This window comes from Haliotis rubra, unplaced genomic scaffold (genome assembly GCF_003918875.1).
Source record: "Haliotis rubra isolate DU_JTF1 unplaced genomic scaffold, ASM391887v1 Scf966, whole genome shotgun sequence".
NCBI lineage: Eukaryota > Metazoa > Mollusca > Gastropoda > Lepetellida > Haliotidae > Haliotis > Haliotis rubra.
The window spans coordinates 115,638-134,899 of record NW_025767708.1 but is presented as its reverse complement, the minus strand read 5'-3'; the positions used below and the strand labels follow the sequence as shown (position 1 = coordinate 134,899).

The 19,262-nt window shown below is 37.7% G+C and overlaps 1 protein-coding gene and 1 long non-coding RNA gene across 8 annotated transcripts in view; one reads left to right on the top strand and one right to left on the bottom strand.

Moving 5' to 3' along the window:
* The window catches only part of LOC124265190 (protein mono-ADP-ribosyltransferase PARP14-like), a 215,893-nt gene that overhangs the window by 103,615 nt on the left and 93,016 nt on the right, over window positions 1-19,262 (top strand). For 6 of the 7 annotated variants that reach the window (XM_046699986.1, XM_046699984.1, XM_046699985.1 and 3 more), the window contains one exon: window positions 1,136-2,221. The exons of the other annotated variant lie outside the window; for it this stretch is intronic. In XM_046699986.1, coding sequence (XP_046555942.1) covers window positions 1,136-1,419 — 284 coding nt within the window. In that variant the 3' untranslated portion in view covers window positions 1,420-2,221. Of the gene's footprint in view, window positions 1-1,135; window positions 2,222-19,262 lie in introns of those variants that run through there. 7 annotated transcript variants of the gene reach the window in all.
* Window positions 2,453-3,012, bottom strand: LOC124265192. The gene is made up of 2 exons (XR_006895369.1): window positions 2,646-3,012; window positions 2,453-2,601 (listed from the first exon to the last, which is right to left on the bottom strand). It is a non-coding gene; the product is annotated as an uncharacterized LOC124265192 (long non-coding RNA).

Sequence of the window (19,262 nt, the reverse complement as noted above, 5' to 3'; positions counted from 1 at the left end):
CTCACGTGATGGATACCCACCCGACCTGCCCCACATCACAGATTACTGGAGGCTCCAAGACGAGAATGACTGGCACAGAGCGTCACGTGATCATCTGAGCGATCTGCACGCTTATTGAGATGATTGACAGGTACTGCTATCGGAGTGGGGGCAGGAAGGCCAGGAAGTTTTGATTCAACTTAGCCTACAGCACGTTGTCCACACATGGTCGTAGAAGAAGAAGAGAGGTGCATACTGTGAGATAGGAGGCTGGCATGGTGATATTGCCATACTCACCCACTGCTTTCATCCATGTAAAGTTTCTGCACTGTCCAGGTGTTTCATGTCTTAAATTCATGATATGCTAAGAAAATGTTCCTGTCAGTAACAGGCAGATGGACAGAAATTTGGATGGGGGAAGGACTACAGGCTTTGTTCCACATGTAGCTAATCTGAAGCTTGTGTTCAAGAGAGGTCAGGAAGGCCAGGAAGTTTTGATTCAACTTAGCCTACAGCATGTTTCCACACATTGTCGTAGAAGAAGAGAGGTGCATACCATGATGTAGGATAAGTATATAAATGTACAATTTATTGTAAAGTTTCCAATTTTGGGGACACCAGAAATTGAATGAAATCAGCAATGGCCTCTGAGAAACTTGCTAACAGTATTATCTATGCCTGGATTTTCACTTGCGTCCATTTGTCCATGGCCATCACTACTTTTGACTACTGTCATCCCTTGTTAAGCATCCAGCTCTGTTATCGTATCACTTTTGTTGTTATTCCTATGGCCTTTCCTGTCTGTCTGTTTGTCAATGATCATATTGTTTTCGGAGCATAACTGAAAAAACGTTCTATAATGTTATATGTTATTGTTTTGATAACTCAATAGTTATTCTTGTATACAGATGGACACTGTAGAAATTCTCTCATCAAGCTGGACTTCAAGTAACTGTCAGATGATTTGTTGGGTTTTTTTCAAATTTTTAAGGGCTTGATGGTGATTTGTCATCTTCTGATCACTCTTGGTTTCAAATGAATATCGCTATCTGCTATATATATACCCTGAAATGTCATGCTCTTCATATTACAAAAGTTCACATCTATAAAATCTTCCCCTATTACATCTGTATAATGAATGTTTCTCTTTGTTCAGCCACTGCACATGGAGAGGGTGTATACTTTGCAGTCCAGGCTTCATATTCAGACAGAAATACTTACTCTGTGCCTGACATTCAAGGTCACAAGCACATGTTTCAAGCCCGTGTGCTGACCGGGATGTACTGTCGAGGACAAGGTGGGATTAGAGTACCTCCACAAAGAGATGCATCCAATCACATCCAGTATGATTCTGTGGTAGACAATACTGGTAGACCTGGAATGTACATCATCTTTAATGATACCCAGGCCTATCCAGAATATCTTATCACTTACCAGTGAAGTCAATGTCCTTTCTTTCAAATGGTATTTAGTGAGAGTCTCTTGTCACCTTGTGAGGTAGATGTATAGATATATTCGACTTGATATAGATATATTTAACTTGAGGTGATGTAATTCATGACATGTATGAAATCATGGTATCTTGTTTAAATCAATTGTCAGTTAGAATTGTTCTTGTGATCATATTATTTTGGAGGTACCTGATGGCTTGTAATTAACATGATTGGGGTCTGTCAGTTGGTTAGATTGTAACCTCCTTCAGATCTTTAAGTGAAGGGATGATGCCATATTTTGAAACAATATCCAATGTATTGTGTTTTAGTAACTTATGGATTCTTCGACTACACAATGCCATTTAGAAAGTGGTTAAATGTAACATATGTTATATTTGGGATTACACTTTCTTTGTAAAGTACAAATTCTAGTACTTTTTGGGTTGAGTCAGACTCAGGCATCGAACCGCGGATGACTTTGTGTGCTGGCGATTAGGTGCCTGACTCTGAGGGTGCAGGTTTAAATCCCAAATGGGACTCAACCCAAAAAGTACTAGAACCTGCACTTTACTAAGAAAGTGTAACTCCAAATATAACATGTTATGTTATGGATTCTTGGTACGAATTAGACCCTAGTACAAGTCAACTAGAGGGATCGGGTAGTCAGACTCCCAGACTTGATGTGGTGGGTTGTGTGTCCTGGTTCAACAACACCAGGCAAAGGTCATTTATTTTCGTGTTGCTCATCATTGGATTGTTCGTTACAGGCTCAGGTGCTTAAAGATGCTATCTTGCACCTAGATTTAATATTACTGAGTACAGTATTAACCACCAAAGTAGCATCAGCTGTTACAGAAATGTTTGTATTCATGAACACTCATGTGAAAAATCAATCATTTTTAGTGTAATGTTTTCCTTGAGTAGAGAATCTGAAGTAAATCTTACTTCTTAGGGTATGTTACGGTATCATCCGTTATGTTCAGCCATTACAAATTAAAGCTATTTAAAATTGCTGCATGTTATAGCTTGTAACATCATTGTTAGATGAACAGCCATAGAAACTTTCAGATAAGTTTCAACATTTTAAATGGATGTGAATTGTTTGTAGGAATGTGCATTTGAAATAGTGTTGGCTTTGTAGCCAGGCATGTTCCATGTTGTCAACTTAGATCATGTATGCATGAACAGGCTTCTATCAACAATATTGAGTTATGACTATTTATCCAGAAATACCATTCCCAAAAGATGAAAAGAATATTCTTTATCTGGGTGGCCAGATATGCAACAATTGTACAATAAAGCTATCTGTGCTGTTCTCCTGTAATTGTATCATGAGAAGTGGAAGTGTTATGCATGTCTCCAGGATCACAGTGTGTGGTACTTTTACATTTGAGTATACTAGACATGCATACAGTTGACACTCAAATATTTACATGAATGCAGATAATAGATGGAACTCATATTAAAATACATGCATTTAACAATTAAGTCATGTTAACATGCATACAATTAACAGATCGACACTCATGTCAACATGCATACAATTAACAGATGGAGCTCATGTCAACATGAATACAATTACCAGATGACACTCATGTCAACATGCATACAATTAACAGATGGAACTCATGTTAACATGCATACAATTAACAGATGAAGCTCATGTCAACATGCATACAGTTATCAGATGTAACTCCAGTTAACATGCATAGAGTTAACAGATTACACTCACATTAAAATGCATACAGTTAGCATATTACACTCATGTAAACATGCATACAGTTAACATAATTCTCATGTAAACATCCATACAGTTACCAGGTTGAGCTCATGTAAACATGCATACAGTCAACAGATGACACTTATGGTAACATGCATACAATTATCCGAGCAAACCCATCTTAACAAGAAGACAAAGTCATCAATATACCCCGCAATGGCAAAATACTCTTCATGATTATGTCTACGAGGTATGATTATGTCAAATATTTAGGTGTGTATATAGAAAAGTGGAAGGAGAGTATGGAAAGGTTTTGAAAGTTCTGCTCCAGAAAGGAGCACAACCACCAATTTCAGTCTAAGTCAAACTTGTTGCCATGGAAACGCCAAAAATATTTTATTCAGAATTCCAAAACTAACAAAAGGCACAAGTACACCACCAGATCTATCTATGTGCCAAGTTTGGTGAAGAAATAGTGAACAGTTTTAGAGTTCTGCTCCCGGAAAAGAGCACTACCAGCAATTTCAGTCAAAGTCGAACTTGTTGCCATGGAACCGCAAAAAATATTTAATTCAGAATTCCAAAACTACCAAAAGGCACCAGTACACCACCAGATCCATTCATGTGCCAAGTTTTGTGAAGAAATAGTGAACGGTTTTAGAGTTCTGCTCTGGAAAAGACAAATGTACACGGACGGACGGACGGAGTCCATTTTAATACCCCCCGCAAAACGTGTTGCGGGGGATAACAAGCATACAATTAACATATATATTATGATGGAATAACTAGCATTACAATTGAGTAGAGCTTATAAATAATAGATATCAGATATGTGTTGATGGGAAATACAGCTTTACGGTCAATGTTTGTTACTGGCTTTCACAACAATTAACTGTGAAAAATTGAAATATCAGTGAGTTGGATGATATGACTTTGAGTGGCAAAAAATCTGCTTCAGCAGTACATCATAACAAAAGTGTTCATCTGGAGATGATCTTCTGTACATAAATCATTGATCTGTGATACAAGAGATCAGTGGTAGCACTCCATGGATTTCCACATACTGAGTTGTATTTTCGTATGTTTCTAATTATAGTAACATTTAAAGTTTTGTTCAAACATTTAGTGTCTGCATAACTCCAGTTTCTGTAATGGATATGATTTTGACACTTCATTCCCTTATTTCCACATGAAAAATTCTATGATATGATTTTTGTCATGTCATTCTGTCATTTTATAAGGTAGAGTTTCAAAATACAGTGAAACCTGCCAACACCGGCACCTGTCTAATCTGGCACACTGTCAAACCGGTGTAACAGGCCAAACTTCCCCCTGGCCAAACCTTCCCCGCGGAAACTTTGGTCTAGGACAAACTTTCCACGGGGAATCATTAGCCTTGGCCAAGCTTTACACCCCCTAGGCTTAATCTTCCCTGGGGAAAGTTTGTCCTAGGCCAAACTTTCCCCACCCTTGAATCAACTTTAAAGGCTACATCTTTCCTACCCTTGTTCTTATATCAAAAGGGGGAGATTCTGGCCTAGCTAGGCTATTTCTTCCTCAACCTTGATTTCATGTTTATGTTAGTCTTGAAAAAATCGGAAAGGAAAACAAGACATAGCTATTCATGTGAACACATTGATAAGATATTCATGTTGATGCTAAGTTTCATTAACAATTTACAGGTCATCGTCATCTTCATATATAACATTTACATGGTTCCCATTTTGTTTCAATACCCTTCTATAAGGTGAGATTAAAAAGAAAAGCAATCATAAAAGCAAAGATATTATATCATTACTATTGTTCTATATTATCATTTACTTATATAGATATTTCAATAATTTACTTATCCCCACTTACTCAAAATTGGCTTTTGTCAAAATCATTACTATATTCGAAACTGTAACTAAATACCCAGTTTTTACTTGGATGTCCATATTGATTCAAAATTTTATTCCCTCACTCATGGCTTTAAATATGGCATCCATGTCGGCGACATCAACTTAACAGTTGGAAGCAGATGTAAACATCAACAAAAAATGGACTATTTAGCAAAAATGTACCAACATGTAAGTCAAACCTACTGTTGGTTTATATTGCAAGGGGTTCCCCCGGGGAAGAAGTAGCCTGGCTAAGCCGATATCACCCCCTTTTGATATAAGAACAAGGATGGGGAAGAGGTAGCCTAGCTAGGACAGAATCACCCCCTTTTGATATAAGAACAAGGATGGGGAAGAAGTAGCCTGGCTAGGCCAGAATCTCTCCCCTTTTGATATAAGAGCAAGGGTGGGGAAGAAGTAGCCTGGCTAGGCCAGAATCTCCCCCTTTTTGATATAAGAGCAAGGGTGGGGTAGAAGTAGCCTGGCTAGGCCAGAATCTCCCCTTTTGATATAAGAGCAAGGGTGGGGAAGAAGTAGCCTGGCTAGGCCAGAATCTCCCCCTTTTTGATATAAGAGCAAGGGTGGGGAAGAAGTAGCCTAGCTAGGCCAGAATCTCCCCCTTTTTGATATAAGAGCAAGGGTGGGGTAGAAGTAGCCTGGCTAGGCCAGAATCACCTCCTTTTGATATAAGAGCAAGGGTGGGGTAGAAGTAGCCTGGCTAGGCCAGAATCTCCCCCTTTTTGATATAAGAGCAAGGGTGGGGAAGAAGTAGCCTGGCTAGGCCAGAATCTCCCCCTTTTTGATATAAGAGCAAGGGTGGGGAAGAAGTAGCCTGGCTAGGCCAGAATCTCCCCCTTTTGGAGGGGGGGGAAGGGGGCCTTTAGCCTAGCCCAAACGCTCCCCGGGGAAGAAATAGCCTGCTACACCGGCATAAAATTTTGGTCCCTCCATTTTACAACGATTATGATCATTAAAACATTGTCTAATTTGGCACCTGTCTATTCCGTATTCCGGCACGACTTTCCGGTCCCAAAAAGTGATTTTAACTGTAATTAACACTGTCTACACCGGCATGGGTATGAGCAATCCAATCAAGGACCCATAATCCAATACACTAATACCGGTTGAGACAGGTTTCACTGTAGATGTAATATTTTTAACTTATGATAATTTTTCAATTTAATCTGCTTTTTACTCGATGTTTTCAGAGTTTTGATGCTAACATGTCAATCATGATGGTTGTGTAAGATTGGCCTTCAGCACAGCCAGTTATACATGTGCATTGTTGTGACCATGGCCTTGACTGTTGTCTGGTTTTTGCTGAATTTTGTGTAAAGATGTATCTCAATTTTGGTTATATATTCCAGAAACATTTTGATAAGCTACAGAACCTTTTGGCTGTATTTTTCAGAAACACCACCTTCATGACTAGTTGAAAAAAACCCAATATTTATAGCAGTAAGGGCAAGTAGACATCTGCAAGGTGTTCAGATTTTTTATCACATCATGAAGTAATCATTCTATTGGTCTGGCCAAAGACACAATGTTGCCAACAGAGTACTTAGTGAAATGATTATTACATTATATCTATATAGTGCTATAGTCCATCCCATCTAGATGCATGCTCAATATGATGTTTGTGTTGAATTATGTATGAGCTTCAGCACAAACTGTGGCGTTTGTGAAATAGTACCCGTGATATTTTTCTTCTCTTGGATTCAACATGACAGTGCTATACATGCTTTGTATGTTACATTCCTCCCTTTATCTTTTTGTACTCCCGTTACATAGCTCAGTTCTGCTGAGTGTAGTTCATTCAAGATTATTACAGAATATCCTTTTTTCACATTTAGTTGTTAGGTTATCCTGGCCTCAAAGGACATCATAGCAGAGTCATCATGAATAAACATTTTAAACTTTGTTACTTCTTCTGATGAAGTAGTGTATTCATTTACCTTAAAGTTTGTATTTATGTTTGTACAAGACATCAAAATTGGTGGCTAAGTAGCCATGTTTGATATTTAAAAAATCTACATCAAATGTTTTGAGATTCTGAGGTGTAAAACTTGGGGAATGAGATGATGACTTTGTATTTTCAATTTTGTTAATAGAATTTTAATCACAAATCAGATTTAGCTGCCATCAGCCATTTTAAAAAGCGCTGAAAATGATGCGTCTGGTTTCATGGTTTGTTATGAGTTGTTTTGTTGTTGGTTTGTCAAGTGACAAGGTATATGAAATATATACAACTTTGTTTGGTCCACTGATGTCCATGTGATATACGGAAATTACATATGATGCTCGTAATGTTTCCTTTGTGTGGATTTGATGGGACTTTAGAAAATTGTGGCTGATTACCTGAATGTTAACAGAAAGCAGATCTGTATTTTATTGCAGTGAAAGGTCAAGGTGATTATATTTTTGGTCCTCTATGTGATACTATCACAGAAAGTGTCTATTTATGTCCCATTCATGCTTCTATTGACTGGTTATGGTTGCTGTGTGATGTACAGTGTCAAAGGTACAAGTGCTTGTTTACACTGTGGCTTCTAATGGTGGCAGTTATGAACTACAAGCATGCCATTAAATTGGATATGTTGTAATGTCTCCAAAGAAATGCTTTGTACAACACTGCTTTTGCTTCAATAAACTACTCTAGAAGAAACTGTTTGTGAATGTTATTTTTCCTGATCATTATCAGGTCTACTTTATTTTCGAATGAACCTAGCTGAACACCTCTTCATACCTGTCACGTGCATAGCTGACCTGCATTGACGAACGTTGACCTTTATGACCCAACACTGCCACTGTTACAGGTCATTGGCTCCCTCCCTCTGCAAGCAGTTTCTGTTCTGCTGTTTATTTTGTTGACAGTTACATAGACAGATTCTTTAATACAAATGCATAAAATCGGTGATTTACAATGTGATTAGGTTGTCTGACAAAACATCCACTTGCACAGTTTGAGATCGATTGGGTCATTGGATGAAGAGATATTTACAAAAAAACGGGTCCACATGCATTTCATGCCAAACTATAGTAGCGTTAAGATGTAGTTAGCGTTTTGACAAGAACCACAAAGCCACTGGGGTGTGAGGCGATGGACCTTTTTATTACAACGAATGCAATAAACAAAACACTGAGCCTGGAACATGGTAAAATGACAATACAAGTTTATCCAAAGGACCTGCAATATGATATATAGATTTACTTAGCATTGCTACATAATAACTTTATTAACTTAACCAAGTGCTTAATTTAAACACACACTCGAACATGTATGTACATAACTAATCATAATACTGTTGCCAACACATTACCATGACAACTTCACAGATATATAAATGAATAAATCTATGGTAACACACATTACTTAATGATGCACATGTATTAATTATACTACATAGCACAGATAATGTAAACATTACACATGTGATAGATATTACATAATGTACAATGATGAATGTAATTGAAACAACAATGATAACATACCAGGTTGGTATCACCTGAGCTGCTGCATACATAGGCGACATGTCTATGTCATCTGCTGGATGGATAAATACTGTATGCAGATGATATTTACAACAAACTATTAAAAGAGTAACTATGGTAAAAGCTACACACAACCATATCTAACCACACACACATCATTTATGGTAGGGATAATCGTAGTAATAATGCTTTAAGATAATAGGAATATGGAAAGTAAAATTATTGCTAAATGTTATACCTAGATGAAAAATAAACATAATATTATGTGGTATAGCACTCACACATACTCACTTTACTGTGAGTCAAAACGTAACCTTTTTTTTCATGTTTTTATTCCCAGAATTATGTTTACAGACTTTACCTCAATAGTACAGTACAGTACAGCCCAGCAGGCACATCAACGTTGTTTCAACGTTGAGAATAGGTTGATCCTCAACGTTGAAAATAGATTGAAAATAGGTTGTATATGAAAGTTTTTTTGACGTAGATATCCGACGTGGAATCAACGTTGAAGTTTGACCGATTATCAACGTTGAAAAAAGGTTGATCCTCAACGTTGAAAATAGATTGAAAATAGGTTGTATATGAAAGTTTTTTTGACGTAGATATCCGACTTGGAATCAACGTTGAAGTTTGACCGATTATCAACGTTGAGAATAGGTTGATCCTCAACGTTGAAAATAGATTGAAAATAGGTTGTATATGAAAGTTTTTGGCGTAGATATCCGGCGATGGAATCAATGTTGAAGTCTGACATATTATTAGCGTTGAAAATGGGTTGTTCCGTGGTTGTGTCTGGGAGGTATTACGCTTTCCTGTAAATAGACTTCGCACTTCATCTTTAAACTACAATAAAGTAGCACCAAACTCCTGCATCCAGCTAAAATACCCAAAAGCTACCTGCAATAAACAGTGTTCAAACAGAAAATTGCAGTAAAAATATTTACCTGATAAAATACTTGGTTCAAATTCCACATTCAATATAATGTTCATTTAAGTTTTATGTCAGTTGGACGTATAATTCCAGTAAGAAGAAAAGAGTATTCCAAATTAAGAAAAACTATTTACTGTTGTAGAAAAGGTGAAAATTGTCCCGAGAAGACATTTTGTCTGAATTTCAGCTCTTAGACAGACCCCTGAATAAACACAATGCAATTACTTTCACCATGAAAGGGATCCAAGATGACCAGGAACTATACCTGAAGACAGCACATAAAACAAGTCACTTTTCATCAAATCTTTATGAACACACACGCACACAGAAAACGTGGTTTAATGCATAATGTAAAACATCACACATGACATAGTCTGTAGGTGATCTCTGTTGTGCTAATAACACAATATCATCTGCATATAGCATCAAAGTGACATTTACGCCACCAATTTCAATACCACAGTTCAGATTTTTCAACACATTTACAACTCCAAAAACACAATTATCAGCTCCTCTTCGTTTTGCCACTCCCTGCCTGGCGGTCAGGTGGATACTTCTGAAACGTTCCTAACTCTTTCTTGAAATTTGCTTCGGATGCATTCCCATCTCATTCCCTTGAGATAGGACACATTCTGAAATTTTATATTTAAATACATGTACATGAATAAGTTATATGGAAGATATATTGTCTTAAATGATTCAAGTATTTGTTTAATCAATCACTTGAAAGGTTCATTTCACTGCTGTAACTTGGCATGTGAACATATGAACAGCATCAATACAAAATATGACGAAAAGTGTAAACAATTTATATTTTCAACTGAAGGAATGGAAGTTTTCTTAAACATTTTCAAAGAAAATCCTCAATTGCAAGTTGATTATTTAATTAGACTATGAATTACCGATAGGATGAATTAGATGATGCTTTACTGTCATATATTATTTGCTATGGTCATGATGAAAATGCTGCACTTGGTAATTAACTTACCAGAGATGATTGAATACAACCTTGTATTCTTAAAAGAAAACTTGCCGTTTTGCCCATCAACATTCATTCTTGACATCAAATTGTTTGACATTGTCCTGCAAAACAATGGAAGATTGTTGTTATTCTGTCAGATTTAGTTTTCTTTAGAGATTCTCGGAAATGATTATTTCAAATTAATAGGAGTTGAACTGATGTAGCAATTTTGCTAACAGGAGTCATAAATTGTAACAAAAGCCATTTTACATTAAATGATAAGAAAACAAAATGGGTGGTGGTTCACAGGTCAAAGAACAAGTCTATTGTGGGAGGTCTCCCAACACCATTTGTTCCCAAACACAAGGAAGTATGGATCATGGAGTTCTGAAAACAATAATGCAATATATTCTCTATTATCTACTCTCTCTCTCTTTGTCATTTGTACACTCATAAAACTCAGATAAATTACTTTTTTATAATTCATAAATGTTTACACTTAACCTCTTATAGGAACGCTTAGAAAATCTCTCATATAATGAATTATGTGTGCGTATTATCTGCGACGTCATAACTATGCTTCTCTGAATCATGAACGATACAATAATGAGATTAAACTCTACATTGCCAGAAATAATCTATCATACCCTGAATAATAAGACATTGAATAACATCTCTTACAACTCCAATCTACACTCAAAAAGACTTAAATGTACTCGTAAACAAACATCGCTGGCACATAAATTTCTTGGAAACAGTGCATCTCTGACTCTCAATTCCAAGAAATGGAAGTCCTACTCTATTTGACCAAAGGGGTGACAGGTGGCCAAAACATATTGAAATGTAGGTCATACACTGAAAATAACTCTGATTTAAAACACTACAAATATACACCTTCTCTCTAATATACTCGATAGATGATCTTAACAAGGGAACATGTACATAAAATGCTGATATCTAACAACACCTGTACTTTAAATAATGGACTATTCAAAATCTCAGTATGTTTCACTGCACACATATTAGATTGCAAATAATGAAAAACCTACCCTTTGACAATAATAAAAAACATCATATTCAAATTCTACAGCTGACCAAATACCTGAAGAGTGTGTTTCCCAGCAATAAACATCTCTATATATCTATAAATGTATGACTTCTGTCCTCTCGCGTGCTATCTTGCATCCAGCTGTTTACGGCGAAAAACAATATGGCGCCAAGCAAGGGAGTGTTCATTAAACTAAACATCTCCGGGAGAAATCATTGTCAATTTTTTCTCTTAAATGATCAACCTTAATATATAAATGAAAATAAAGACCAACTTTTATCACAAAAAAAGACCAAACATTATCACAAATATTCAAAACAGGTGGTAATGAAAGAGCATTATCATCTTTCTCTTAAACTTTGTGGTGGATATACTGGAAAGAAGTGAAATGTTAAAAACGTGTTACCTTAGCCTTGCTCCTTTTATGTGATCCACAAAATTGCTGCCACCCAGTCTTGGAAGATGAGATTTCTGCAAATTCCATTAAAATAATCTTATTTCATAATTAAATGTTCCTTACATTAAAATTACTTCTTTTGTATGTAAGATTTTAACCTTTACGAGACATGAATTACCATATCCCTTCCAAACAAGTGTAAGAATGAAAGTCTGTGGGTGCAGTTTTGTTAATTGTCCCATCAAAGAATCATTAGTGAAGTTACACTTTTTGTAAATAAATAAAACTTCAAATAAATTATATACAATTTCATCCTTCAAAGACTTTCACAAGACATTTTAAAGTGAAAATTTTCGTTGCATTTCCTTACGCCATTCTCCACCACCCCTTCCCCCCAATAATATACATATGTTGACAGGGTTCAGGGCGTGCTCAATGCATCATTTACTGATATATCTATTCAAACGAACAAATGTTCATAATAATGGGATGCAATATAAAATGTTGATTAATCCTATCCGATTTTGTATAGCCGCCCTTAGGGATCGTTCATAATGTATGGCTTTGGGGTGATGTTGATTTTTATGTACAATGTGAATTACACCCACCCCCCCACCCCTAAAGTGTATGAGTATGTACAGAATAAGAGACGGCCCACCCTGCATGTCATGTACATTATCTATGACGCCCTCTCCCCTTCCCATAATTTCTTAACATAGTGCGTGTGTACAAAAATGCAGCCGCACCCGCAGCCATATATTTAATTATGAACGGTTCCTTATATTGATGTACTTCATTGATTATTTGAAAATGTATATTTGCAAAATTCAAATCAGGTGATGGGTACGAAAGGAAATCTTATTCGATTATATAATAAAATGCCAAATATATGCATGCAAATATATTGAAAAATAACAAAACAAGTTCATGGAAAACACGAGCTTCCACTAAATTTTGAGAAACATGTACTGTGACATACCGGTAACCTTGTGAGATAAAACATGAGCCCTAATTCGGAGTTTCTTGCTACTGCTAGATTTAAACGGCATTCCTACGTTTTCATTATACATGAAGGACATACTTACCAAATAAACACCAGCATGCCGTGAAGATGGTGAAAATAGAACGATATTGAGTTGAACTTCGCCAAAGTGAACTGACAACGATCAGCTTCCTTTGCGCGCGCGATAATTGTGCGCATGTCCGGATATGGCCAAACGAGGCGATCGAAAAGGTCAACATCTGGCTTGTGTTTGAAAGCAAATTGTCGGGAATTATACAATTTTCACAGTTTTGTGGGAAAATATCAAATGTAATGCAGTTTGGATAACTGATGACTTTATACCTAAAACTGCGATTTACGTAATATTTCCGTCCGTTGATCGATGCACAATCAAATAATATATAAGATTATATCTGTCACTAGCTCGATCTTGATCTTTTATGAAAATAATGTTCCGAAATGATAGTTACTAAGTTGGATACCTATTACCAATATGAATTATGTATCAAATTTGCCAAGGAAACAATTAGTTGACAATTTGTTGGTTCCTTACGTTGAAACAACGTTGACAACTAAACGAAACTCGACTAATTTTCTTTGGTCGCATGATAAACGTTGAATCAACGTTTATGAAAGGTTGATCAACCAAACAACCAATATTCAACGTTGATTCAACGTTGATTCAACGTTGTGTGCCCGCTGGGAGGTAGCATCATAGTACACAAGTACGGTGTTTCCTTGATCACACCGCCAAAGATATTTATAATATACTCAACCAAACAAGTTTAGCACGCTGCACTAAATTGTCCTTACAGATATAATCAATGTTCTCTTTAGTCTGAACCTGATACCTGTAAACTTGTGACACCTGTGGAATTGCTGTGTGACGAGAGAATTGAAATTCACGTGCATGTGTCTGTGATTTTCGTGGAATTCACATGAAACACATTTTTCATGTCTCAAAAACAATGAAAATCATCCCGTGGCCGATGCATTATTGCATACCCACTGAGACATTCTCCTGGAAGGGTAAAACATTGTTCAAGTTTGAAAATCAACCATGGGACGCAGAAGAGGCATGCCTGAAAATCAGAGACATGAAGCAATTGGGAGACTGAATGCTGGTCAAACCATTACAGACGTAGCGCGTCATTTCAACGTGCACAGGAGCACAATTTCACGTCTCCAGACACGTGTACAGCAGACCGGTCATGTCAGAGATCGGCCACGCTCTGGCAGACCCCGTAAGACCACACCCCAGGAAGACCGATTTTTGGTGACGTCATCACGACGTCACAGGTTTACAAGTGCTCCAAAGTTGGCTAGACAGTTGCAACACCGACACGACTGTTCATCCCCAAACGGTAAGGAACCGTTTGCACACAGCCCGATTGTTTGCCCGACGTCCAGTGGTTGGAGTTCCATTGAGTCAACGTCACAGACAGGAACGTTTGCAATGGGCACGTGCTCATCGGCGCTGGCGTCGTCAACAATGGAACCAGACATTATTCACTGATGAAACACGTTTCTGTGTGGAATTTGCAGATGGACGACGCAGAGTATCGCGTCGAGTGGGTGAACGTTATGACGCCAATAACGTCATCGAACGTGACCGCTATGGAGGAGGAAGCATCATGGTTTGGGCTGGGATCCATGCAGGAGGAAAGACAGACTTGATTCTTGTCCCAGGAAACCTGAATGCTCAACGTTACTGCGACGAGATCATCAGACCAACTGTCATCCCATTCATGCAACGAAATCCCGGTTTTACGTTTCAACATGACAACGCTAGACCGCACACAGCCATTCGAACAAGAGATCTTCTTCGGCAACACAACATTCAACCTGTACATTGGCCAGCAAGATCCCCAGACCTCTCTCCCATAGAGCATGTGTGGGACATTCTCGGCAGGAGGGTCAGAGAACATCACCCCCTTATTGATAACCGTCGTGACCTTGAAAATGCCCTCATTCGTGAATGGGGTAACATTAACGTTGGTGAGTTGAGAGCAGTTGTTAACAGCATGAGACGGCGATGTACAGCTGTAATTCAGGCCAATGGAGGCCACACACGATATTGACGTTTTTGGACCAGTACCCCACTCTTGATTTTGGGGTCATAGTGGCGTTATGGAGAACAATGGACACAAGTCTGAGTGATTTTGAAATGGAAAAATGAAATGTTAAACCAACATGATTTAGATATACAATATATTTTTGGTACCACATGATTTTTGTCATTTTTTATACCAACGTGCTAAACTTTTGTGGTTGAGTATATAAATGGCACTAAAGTAGTGTTCATATATAAGTAATCTGCCAACCATAGGGTATCTATTCTTGGAATGAAAGTTCCAGCATGTTGGACCCAATATGACTTACTATACAGTCTCCTTATCCATGATAGTTTTTGTGATAATATAGTTGATTTAACATCAGGTACCTTAATTCCTCCATATTTAGGGTTGTGTCATAACACTTCTCTTGACCCTATCTATCTTACCCCACCATATGAAGTTAAAACATTTCTTCTGAAAACTATTTAGCTGTTCATCTGTAGGGTTAGGTAGAGAGGCAAACAAGTGATTCATCTTAGGTAGTAGCATAGACTTCAAAATGGTATTTCTACCCATAGGCGTTATGTCTAACTGACCATTGTTTCATTTCTTTTTCAATATTTTTAAATTTCTCTTTATATTCTAAGTTTACCATTTCTTGTAAATCTATACTGAAATTAATCCCCAATAATTTAAAATGTGTCTGACTCCAATCCAAATTCCACTCTTTACAAAGCTTGTACTGTGATCTCTTCTTGGACCCAATCCAAATTAATTTAGTCTTCTCAACATTAAGCTTAAGTCATGAAAATCTTTCAAAAAAGTGAAGAATATTCATATAAGGAGACAGACTTTTCTCTGACCCATCCAAAGACATAGCAGTATCATCTGAAAATTGTTCTAAAATATGATTTATATTGCCCATTCTAGTACCTTTAATCTTTTTTTTCATTTCTTATCAATATAGCCAATATTTCAACACAAAATATAAAAATATATATAGTGATATCGGATCACCCTGGTGACAGCCTCTTGTAACTTGGAAAAAGATGCTTGCAAAACCATTAACCAACACACTTGATTCGATACCTGTAAAAAAAAGTAGAAATCCACTTTGAATACTCTCCAAAGTAGAAGAATCTTAATACGTTTATCATATATATTTCCTATCTACCGAATTAAACGCTTTTCCAAAGTCTATAAGTAATAATAATCCTGGAATCTGAAATGTATCAGTGTAGTCCATTAAATCATCATCCTCAATAATCTCCAGGGTATACGTTCCGATAAATCTCCACTATACCCTGGATGCATCTACGGCTCGAGACGATGATTTTATTACCTTCCTTGGTGGGCTTTTTATCCAATCAGGCGTCTTCGCTGGGAAGTTGAGCGTACCAATCAACTCACTTTCGCTTTTTAAATTATGTAACCAATTAAACTTGGAAAGATAATAATATATTGTTGCAGAGGTACTCTGAAAGAGGTAGACGGGGTTCTTGCATATATTTTTTAAAGATTTCCAGACCTGTCAATTTGTCTGTATGTTTTCCCCAAAAATCTGAGTCGCACTGCGAACAAACTTTCGCGGCTGTGACCGCCATCTTTGTTGACACTGGCAAGCTCGGTTGTAACAGCGGCTTATCTGATTGGCTACTGTGAGAATGCGGAGCCAGCAAAGGGAGGTAATAAAATCATCAGCTCGAGCCGTAGATGCATCCAGTGTATAGTGGAGATTTATCGGAACGTATACCCTGGAGATTATCGAGGATGTTACATCAGATATACTTCTAGTTACTTCCCCTATATATCTGCCTGACAGAAATCCCCTTTGGTATTCATTTATTAACAACTCTAAGACTTTCTTAATTCTATTAGCTATGCTTGCCAATGCCAATATATATGAAGTATTCAACAATGATATTGGTCGCCAATTCTTGTGATATATTCTTGGTTTGTTATCCTTAGGCAAGCATGTCATTAAACCCTGGTTTTGAGTTACTGATAAGGATTCTACTTTATAGGCGTATTTAAGAGAATTTAAAAGATACTTATTCACGTTATTCCAGAAAAAAATTAAGAATGCAGCTGTAATACCATCTGGTCCTGGGTTCTTTTCATTTTTTTTCAATTCTACAAGAAGTTCTTTGTATGTTAACTCTCCCACTAGTGAACTTGTAAGACACTCAGACAATTTATAGGTACTTCATGTTTTCCCACTATTTCTTCTAAATCAATTTAACTACAACTTTCATTTGTAAATTTTTTTATAGAACTTTTTAGTTTCTTCTAATATTTCTTCCTGTGTGTTAAGTACATTTCCATCTTTTGTTTCAATTTGATTTATTAAGGAAATTTCTCTGCTCCATATGCTCTCCATCGGCTTCGATGACAGCACGTGGAGCCGTAAAACCTATGTAAACAAAGGATCGCTACGCAAACTAAAGTAGTGTTACATGTTTTAGGATATTTTCTCAGTGAAACTAAACCAATCGTCACATCTTTCTGGCCTGTGGCAGAGGTACTATGCTGGCTGGCCGCAGGGAACTCTAGGTAGGAGAGTGTCATATCGAAGTCAAATGTAAACACAAATTTCACTGAATGCCAACTTCAGGAGAATTCCATAAGTGAAATCATATCTAATTCACATGCCATTAAAGACAACAACACTTCAACACCCCTCAGTGAAATACCTTTGTTTACACGTGTGTTACTTCCGCTATTTTCCTTCATTACGTGATCTACAAAGTCTCATGATCCCTAATAAAGTCACGTGAGCGCTGTCAGTGAATGCAGACATCATATCGAAGTTAAATGTAAACGCAATTTAATCGGTTAAAATTACTCACTTAATAAAGGTCTTTAGTCCTGATAGTAAAATAGTGACAAAATGTCGGATTATTCCCGGTCTGGGGGATCACGAAGAAGTTATCGTTGATTCAAATGTACTGGCGGATCGTCTTAAACCAACTCGACGTATCATCTATTTATGGAAAAACGCATACCACAAAGCAAAATCTACAGGTAAAGACAGAGGCTGGTCAAGATACAAGAGTACGAAGAAAGAGGCCCGTTGTAACATTTCGCAAGGCACACAACTCATATGTGGCCGACATCATCAGTCCGGACCTTCAGAGTAACCCCAAGAAATGTTACTCATTCGTCAAGAGTAAACAGCAAGAAGCCTCAGGTGTAGCTGCCCTCAGAGATGCAAAAGGTATGTTGACTAGTGATGCCGCTGGTAAAGCCGAACTCCTTAACTCCCAATTCAGCTCTGTATATACCAAAGAGGACCTCACAAGCCTACCTAGCTTACCTCCTGGATCACACCCAGAGATGCCCGGAATTGTGATCAGCCCTGAAGGTGTCCTCAAACTACTCATTGGATTAAACCCTCACAAGGCTTCAGGCCCCGACTCTGTTTCGCCAAGACTATTGAAGGAAGTGGCCGCAGCCATCGCACCTGGGCTAGCACGCATTTACCAACTTTCTCTGGATTCAAGCTCGGTTCCATCTGATTGGAAGTCGGCCATTATTGCACCCGTTTTCAAGAAAGGGGATAAATCAGTAGCTGCAAACTACAGGCCAGTTTCACTAACCGCCATATGCTCCAAGCTTGCAGAGCATATCCTCTATAGCTCTATAATTTCACATCTAGACTCTCATGATCTTTTGTCTGATACACCGCATGGTTTTAGGAGCCGCCGTTCCTGTGAAACCCAGTTGGTCCAGACCATCCATCAGTTCGCTCAGAGTGTAGATCAAGGGAAGCAGTTGGATATGATACTGCTTGACTTCTCAAAAGCCTTCGAAAAAGTTCCACATCAACGATTACTACTCAAGTTACATCAGTACGGCATTCGCAACAACATACTGCGATGGATCGAAGACTTCTTGAAGAACAGGAAACAAACAGTTGTTCTCGACGGGATGTCATCCTCTGAAGTTGTTGTCCTATCTGGTGTACCACAGGGTATGGTCATTGGCCCTCTGCTCTTTCTGATCTACATCAATGACTTACCTAACTCATTGGACTCTGAAGTACGACTTTTCGCTGACGACTGTATCATATTTAGGCACATACGTAATCCTTCAGACAGTCTCAAACTGCAGAGGGACCTGGATAACCTTCAGATGTAGGAAAGTTCATGGCAAATGGCTTTTAATCCATTCAAATGTGTAACCATGCATATCTCCAAGAAATGAAAGACATTGTGTCACTCTCACATCCTCCACGGATACAACTTAGAAACCGTTGACACCGTAAAATACCTGGGTGTCAACATCTCAAGTGACCTTTCAAGGAAGACACATATTCAGAACACAGCAGGCAAGGCCATCAGAACTGTAGGTTTCCT